An 8,821-nucleotide genomic window follows, 5' to 3' on the forward strand; every position below is an offset into this window, starting at 1 on the left:
GGTTATGAACCTCTCACTGACCCCATTGTGTATAGATCAATTGTTGGTGTCTTGCAATACGATAATATATTCATTTACTTGGTTGACTCAACTAACCTTACTTAGTTGAAGTTACTCTTGTAACTATAGCTAGTCTATTTAAGGACCTTCTCCCTCATTTTGTAATCACAATTTCATTCGATACAAAAAAATATACAAAGGGTCGGTGATTCCCTTTGTATATGTTTAGTTTGCGGACCGCCAACTTCATATATAACTACTTCGTCTTGCATCAAGACTCGTACTTAGAGGGTTGTGGATCGCCAAATATTCCATTAAGGGTTCACTAACCCTTAACAAGAATTTGCCGACCCTCCTTAATGGCGCGCCCCATTCTCTTACCCCCAAAACCACCTATAGTGTATCTTGGGGCTAAAGATTCAGTCTAAGCATCTAGAAGGATCTAGAACTCGCACCTTCCACTCTAACTACACTTAGGGCCTAAGTCGAAAAATCATAAGCCTAAGAGAACTATAAATACCCACATTGAGATCATTCTCAAGGCATGACCTTAACGGACTAAACCCTAGCCATCAATAGTGTACTCACTGCAAGTATATTTTTTAGAGGATATTACAAACAACAAATAAGACAAAAAAAATTCATCATCCTTATTCCTTACTTTGTTAACTTTTTTATTATAATTAATACTTCTTTCGATCACTCTTATAATTAAAAAAACAAATTTTTAAATTAATTGAATAATTGATGTATAGTCAATAATATAGACGAAGAGAAATGTTATGTTGACAACCTTTTGGTTGTCCAACAACGTATATCTATATTGTACGTATACTATATTATTTTTTAATTAGTTTTTTTTGTTATAAGTTATTTCTCTTTCTTATAGTCACATCAATAGTTATAATTGACGTATTTTTTTACTAATTATCCCCATAGTTATTGATATTTGGATGTTCATATAACACGCTCTTAGACAAAATATACTTTTTATTCAATAAATCAAATTTTTTAAAACACAAGATTATTGGACATTCAAAAATCCATAATTAGTCAAGTTAATATATGAATAATCAAGCAAATCAAATCAAATCACCAAACATTGCAAACTCCCTCCAACTAACATTAAATAACTTAACACTAAAACCAGTAGAGTAGTGAGTGAGTGAGTAGTAGATAACCTTGATTGAAGTGAAGTCATCAAATCACATGAATCTCCTCACTCATTCACCCAATCTCCCATCTACCACTGTCTTTCCTTAACCCCTCAAATCTCTCCACGCGCCACCCTACTCTTTTACTCACCAAAGCAGCGCGTGTATCTCACATCCTCCCTTGTAAAAAAACAGACACACCAAAGAAGAAACAAAACAACCTAAAAACTTGGTTCCTACTTTCCAATTATAGCATTCTCTCCTTTCCCTTTGGATCACACAAAAAAAAACACACGAAAAAAAAACCAAAAAAAAAAAACAAAGATCTCTTTCTTTTTCTCTTTGTTTTTTTTCTTACACTTTCTTCACACCTTTGTTTCATTTTGTTGTTGTTGTTAACATTAATGTCTCGTGCACCAAATTACGAGTTTCAAGAATGGTGGAACAAACAAAGAGAAAAAGAAAATCTAGATTTATTCGAAGATAATAATAAATCAGATCAATGTCAATCTTCTTCTCCATTTGTATCCGTTGATGTTACCGGAGGTGGAGGAGGAGGTGGAGGAAGCAACAACAACCGTTCAGATGGATCTGTGAAAAAAGAACGAACACGAAGTGCAAGACAGTTATCATGGGTTTGTTTGTTAAAATTTCAACAAATCGCTGCAACTGTTGGATTTATATCAAATGGATTACTTTATCTTGTAAGGACAGCGAATAGACGAGTTTTATCGCGTGATTCGCGAGCTGATTCATCGTCTTCGCGGCTTTATAGGGTGATTAGGGTGTTTTTAATTGTGGTGGTTGGTTTGTTAGGGTTTGAGTTGGTTGCATATTTTAAAGGCTGGCATTTTAGGCCACCTTCGGTTGGTTCTGCTGATGTGTTGGGATTGGTTGCGGTGTTTTACGCGAGGTGGATTGATATTCGGGCGAATTATTTGGCGCCGCCTTTGCAGAGTTTGACGAATATGTGTATTGTGCTTTTCATTGTGCAGTCTGTGGATAGGATTGTTTTGATTTTGGGGTGTTTTTGGATCAAGTTTAGGAGGATTAGGCCTGTTGCTAGTGTGGATTATGATGATGGGAGTGTTGAGAGTGTGATGGATTATCCTATGGTTTTGGTTCAGATTCCTATGTGTAATGAAAGGGAGGTAAGAACATGTAGGTTCCTTAGTCCCTTTTAGACTCATTTTTTGTTTAATTTTTGGTACCGCTGATTTAGTGATTAACGAGTTGGAACGACATTTGGTTTATGATAGAATATTATGATGTAATTTGATTCATTTAGCTGACCCCAGTTAGTGGGATAAAACTTGGCTATTGTTGTTGGCGCTGCTGATTTTTGTTATTTATTTGTTTTTGTGATTCATGCTTTAGGCTCTTAACATTTTATAGGGGATAGATGATTTTCTGTGAATCTTGTGCAAGAGTAGAAGGGTAATATCATAATCATGTCAGTGTTTTCGATCGTGGAGAACAACAATTTGTTTAATTCTGCTACGCTATAGTGCTATAGCAGCAATGTAGCTGCTATTTGACAACCCTGTGTACGAAGTAGTGTATTGCGGAACAATAGGGATTTGTTCAAATTCCGTTGTACTATAGTGCTATAATGCCACTGTAGCCGCTATTTGACAACATTGATTCATGTAATTTAGATGTTGGTGGTAAGTAGTATTTCATGGGGAAAATGGACCTTAATGAGTTGAGTGTGTGCTCAAGTGTTTTTGTGGTTTGAATGTGTTGTGGTGCTGTGAGTCAGTGTAGTAGGTGTAGTAGGGGTGTCTTTTGTTGATTGAAGTTAGAGCTTTGTAACTTGCAGAAGGGAAAATGAAAGGGTTTGTGTCTTGGAGCTTCGAGCTTTGATAGAATGAGTGTTTTCTGTTAGATCGTGAGTGCAATAGACTGGGTTTGTTATGTTTTGTTGGTCCGTTGTAAAGACAGAAAATGAGAGAACATTGATGTGTCACTTGTGTTTTTGTGGTTGTCTTAGAGAGTAGGTAGGCAGTAGGCACGTGTGCCTTCATCAGAATACTTGATGAGAAATGCTCAACTTATGCTTAGATAGAGACTATAGAAAGTGTGTCTACAGACAGTGATAACTAATAGATATGTCTTTTTGAAGTTTGCATCCTAGAAAATCATGTTTCAATCAGTAGTTTCTTTGAATGCAATCTCCACGCACCCTGTCCCCTTTGTTTCATGCCAACTCTATAATTTTCCTCCTCTATTCTTGTCTCTTTTCAATATTAGTGTTGTCGGTAGTGGATTTTGAACGAACCGCTATTGTTATGTGACACGTGATTTAAGATAAAGTGTTGCCAAATTGCGGCTATAGTGCTATAGTCTAGACGTGTGGCGGGATTCGAACAAACCACTATTTTCCGTGATTGAGAACATTGATTTTAACAAAAATTATTATTGTGATTGAAAGGAGGAGTGCATCCCTTCTTATCACTATTGTCACTGCTCACGAGATGTTTCTATCTGTTTCTCCAACCTCACTATAGAACATCACTTCAGCGAAGACATTCTTTATTACTTCTACTTTTTGTTATCATTACTTACATTTTTTCGTTGATGTACAATAGGTTTACCATCAATCCATTGCAGCAGTTAGTATCCTGGATTGGCCAAAGGAGAGAATGCTTGTACAAGTTCTTGATGATTCGGATGAAGTAGATATCCAAAACCTTATCAAGGCAGAAGTGCATAAATGGCAACAAAGGGGTGTTCGGATCATATATAGACATAGGCTTATACGCACAGGATACAAGGCAGGAAATCTTAAATCCGCAATGAGTTGTGATTATGTTAAGGATTATGACTTTGTGGCAATATTTGATGCTGATTTCCAGCCAACACCAGATTTCTTAAAGAAGACGATACCTTATTTTAAGGTAACAAGTCCATAAATTCAAAGTTGAAAGTACTGTTGATTTCTAGATAATATATCGACAGATATTATTTGAGTGACAGAACATTTATAGATATTTTTGTTATTTTTTCCTTATAAATTAAAGTTGAGATTAGGGAAGGCACACCCTCAATTGAGGATTTATAGAACTTACTTATAACCTACCAATTGCAGAATTTCGGACTTGAATCCAAATCACAACCATCTGTGTCGTTTGTTTTTTATACTAGAATAGTATGCTTATAATGATTTTGTTATGTTTTAGATTGAACATATTGTTTAAGTTATTTTCTATATTGCAGAATCTTCACATACTTTGGCTATAGTTTTACTTTCAAAATATTATAACCCTCCAAACTTGAGACTTATGCACATTTGAATCTCAAGTATCCAATTCAGTGTTCTTTGAATTTCTGATTTTTAATTACACAATCATTCAGAGGAATGTGTGATAAGCTGTCCTATGTCCTGTCATCTACTATTCTCCCATTCAAAACAAAGTTTGTAACATTGGTTGTCTTTTATCAGTATCAATTTCAAAACTAGTCCTCAAGTTACATAAGTGACTCACCACTTTGAAAAATGAAAGAAATTTTCCACTATTTTTGGGACCTTAGTTGATAGTGTAATTCACCCAAGGATTATAAACTGCAACGTATATCTTGTGACTTTAATCTCTAGTCTCTGTCTAACCAAATTTTCTTGTTTTACTCTAATTGAAGGGAAGGGATGATTTGGCATTAGTCCAGGCAAGGTGGGCATTTGTAAACAAGGATGAGAACTTGCTTACAAGATTACAGAATATCAATTTATCGTTCCACTTTGAGGTTGAACAGCAGGTGAATGGTATCTTTATTGACTTCTTTGGTTTCAATGGAACTGCTGGTGTCTGGAGAATAAAGGCCCTAGAGGAGAGTGGCGGCTGGTTAGAACGAACAACTGTTGAGGACATGGACATTGCTGTTCGTGCTCATCTCTGCGGATGGAAGTTTATTTTTCTCAATGATGTTAAGGTGTGCTATATTTCAAATCTTGAGGCTTAATTTGAAATGATTGAGAGTCTTATATATGTTCATTATGCTTCTTGCAGTGCCTCTGTGAGCTTCCAGAGACTTACGAGGCGTATAAAAAACAACAGCACCGCTGGCATTCTGGTCCAATGCAATTGTTTCGTATGTGTTTTGTTGATGTACTTCGTTCAAAGGTATTGAATTCTTTCTTTGTTTTCTTTTTAGAGAAGTTGAATTCTTTTGAATCTAGGAGACTAATATGAAATCCTTATTCTGTTATTTTTGCTATTATTTTTATTTTAAGAATGGTGTGCTTAATTATAATCCCTGTAAGTATTTTAAAGTCAGAACTTGATTTTTGATGTGTCTTTCAACACCAATTTTTGGTGGCAAGATTTGAATAACTAATGCATAAAGTCACTTACTAAAATACACAGGCATGAAGTTGCCTGTTGTGATTATTATTAGCATAGTTTAAGACATTGTGCATAGACAATGACATTCAGATTTGTATAAGAAGGCGTTGATTCAATGGTATCAAATATCATATTCATGCTATTAAGTTACATGCATATTTTCTTGGTTCTTTCTTCAGTGACAAACTGATAATATGATTGTAAACTTATTAGTGACCTGATGAAGGGTTAATAACTTAATGTTGTTTTTTGCTGTCACAAATTAGATACATGATTTTTTTTTTTAAATGCATTGATGCTTCAATTGCATAGAGATTAACTTAATACTATACATTTTAGCCTGCTGTTCAATTTGTTATCAAACTTTGCATTCAAATTTAGTTTGTTTATCACGTCTCTAATAAGTTTACATATAATAAATTTAGTTATATGTCAGGCAAGACAATATTATAGGTAGTATGTTTTCAATTTCCCGGAAAAAAATGGAGGTTAAAAGTTAAAATCCAACAACTATGAAATTTTTGTTTTGTGAACTGTGCAATTTTTGGTCTGAGTAGTGTTCATGGTGACCCTGCATTAATGAAAACGCATGGAAGGGGGCCGGAGGAACTTAATACGTCTCAAATTACATTAACGGAGCAATTAGGAGCTCTCTCTGGACTCTGGCCTAAAGGCAGACAAGATGCTGTCTAAACTGTTGAATAGTGGAGTTTAGATTTAGTGACCTTTATTTTTCTTATCTTTATTTTCAAACAAAGCCACCTTGTGCCATCATTGGCTGAAGGTTATGCTGAATGACCTAATTGTTAGATTCAGATGTTATCTTCTTCACAATGTTCTCTAGAATAAGGACTAACAAATTTTACAAAAAATAAAAGAAAAGGGAAAGCATCTGAGCCTCCTCATGAAGTAATCAACGACAATATCGTCATAGTTAAAATCTCTGATAGTGTATATACATTAAAAAACGCTGCTTATATTTGTATGAAACTTTTGGCCATCGAAATGCTCATATGCCGTGTATATGCTTACATGGTATTTGTCCACATACTTCATTCATTGTATGCAATGCTTGGTTTGTCTTCACTTGTATTGAAATAATTTGACTTCTAGAAAGGTATACTATTACGCATTGATGATTGAATTCTATTTGTACAGGTTAGTTGGGCAAAAAAGTTCAACTTGATCTTTCTTTTCTTCCTTCTGAGGAAGCTTATTCTGCCATTTTATTCGTTCACGCTCTTCTGCATTATTCTTCCATTGACCATGTTCCTTCCGGAAGCTGAGCTCCCAGCCTGGGTTGTTTGTTACATTCCTGGAGTCATGTCTATCCTAAGTGTTCTTCCAGCCCCACGGTCATTCCCATTTATAGTGCCTTATCTTCTATTTGAGAACACTATGTCAGTAACTAAGTTTAATGCAATGATATCCGGATTATTTCGCTTTGGAAGTTCTTACGAATGGGTGGTTACAAAAAAACTAGGAAGGTCATCAGAGACAGATTTGGTTGCCTATGAAAAGGAATCCGAACCTCTAATGCGATCTAATAGTCTTCATAGATCTTCCTCAGATTCAGGTATTGAAGAGCTAAGCAAACTAGAATTGTCAAAGATAGCTCCAAAGACCAAGAAAAATCGTCTCTACAGGAAAGAACTTGCTCTTGCATTTATTTTGTTAACTGCCTCGGTTAGAAGCTTACTTTCTGCTCAAGGAATTCACTTCTACTTCCTATTATTTCAAGGGGTAAGTTTTCTTGTTGTTGGTCTTGATTTGATTGGAGAGCAGGTTAGTTGAGCTCCAACTTTTAGTGGATGCAAAACCTCCTTTCAGATCCTCATTGATTCATGATAAACGGTCACAATGGCCAAACCTTAAACCTATCTTGGAACATACTTATTTTGAGCCTAAGATGTTCTCAGTGGTTTTGGCTACCAATTTACAGCAAATCAGTTGCTGCTTGGCACCGAATTTGCAGTACTGTTTGCTTTTTGTTGTAAAGACTACTGCCTCGTTGTTGTTGCCAAGTCATATGCTTTATAAGTTACATAAAAGTTGTTTCAGTTCTGAATGGCAAAATGTGTTGACACTTGAAGAAGGGTTTCTGGCCTATAAAGCAATATACAGTTCTTTGCCTGCCTGAACTGAAAAGGTGGAGATTGTTAGATTACAACATTTGTTATTCTTTTTCAATACTTTTTGATAAGCTGTACAATTTCATAGTTTCATTGTGTTGTTGCTTAAATTGTATTTGTTATTGAGACACTCAGATTTCTGGTACAAACCAAGATTGTTAGCATGTTTTCATTGTTATTCATCCATTTTTGTGGTTATTTTCATCAAATCAAGATTGTGAATTCGAGCCTTGTAAATTAAATTCCATCTTAATATAACAAAAATAAGAATGAAATGCATGCATTATTGTTATCCAAGTAACAGAAAATGTAAACTATACGTATAAACGTATGGAACATGTCACTCACTTCCCCTAAGTTTTTGGGGATTTAGTGTATGTTTGATTTTGCGCAGACAAATTTTGATTTTGAGAAAATCGATTTTGTAAAATTGATCCTGACTTGAATGAGTTCAAAGTAAAGTGTTTTATGTTTTGATACATGATGTAAAGTGAGTGGACAATAAATTTGAGTGTTAAAATCAATTTTAGAATCAAAAGCTCTATATTTTCAGTTTCGTAGAATCAAATTGAGGCAAAATCAATTCAACTCAAGAGCAATTAAACATGTTAGAATCAATTTTACATCCCTAAAATTAGCCTCTAAATTCTCTGTTGTCTTTTTTGTGTGTTAGTTGTTTATTTGTGTTGTTGTATGTTTATTTGTGTGTTAGTTGTTTAAAACCAGGTTACATTGGATATCCATGTTGATTCGCCTTGTATTTGCTTAGAATTTTTATGTAATTTCAAATGATTCTTGACATATTTTTTTCCTCATACGTTTCATTTATTAAAAATGATTATATTTGAGACATGTTAAAAAATTAAAGATGGATAGCTCGGCCGACATTCGAACTTCGATTAGCTATGAAGTCTAACCCTTATCAATGAACTCAACTTCGATGGTCGTATATCTTGTGCCGAATCCCTTTCTATTAATATATTTGTGTCACGTTGTTGACATTTTCTTTGTAATCCATTTACCTAAATAATATTATGTAATCCATGTTCACATCCCACAAATACTTGAGATTCACTCCTCACATTGCGTTCTTTCATAATACCAAACAAAAAACAAGAACCCATTAAGATCAAATACTGTACCATCTAACTTAAAGAGCTTATTTGTTGGTTTTGCGTTGAAAGGAGTCATA

At 34.7% G+C, this 8,821-nt stretch overlaps 1 protein-coding gene across 1 annotated transcript; it reads left to right on the plus strand.

Moving 5' to 3' along the window:
- The first annotated feature begins 1,202 nt into the window (after positions 1-1,202).
- CSLC6 (Cellulose-synthase-like C6) lies at positions 1,203-7,838 on the plus strand. The gene is made up of 5 exons (XM_085737398.1): positions 1,203-2,305; positions 3,746-4,054; positions 4,794-5,084; positions 5,162-5,275; positions 6,656-7,838. The coding sequence occupies exons 1-5, from the start codon at positions 1,559-1,561 to the stop codon at positions 7,289-7,291; spliced, it is 2,097 nt and encodes a 698-aa protein (XP_085593524.1). The 5' UTR covers positions 1,203-1,558; the 3' UTR covers positions 7,292-7,838.
- Positions 7,839-8,821: the final 983 nt, after the last annotated feature.

Source organism: Medicago sativa, chromosome 8 (assembly GCF_051527215.1).
Source record: "Medicago sativa cultivar Bolivia chromosome 8, Bolivia_mono, whole genome shotgun sequence".
Classification (NCBI taxonomy): Eukaryota; Viridiplantae; Streptophyta; class Magnoliopsida; order Fabales; family Fabaceae; genus Medicago; species Medicago sativa.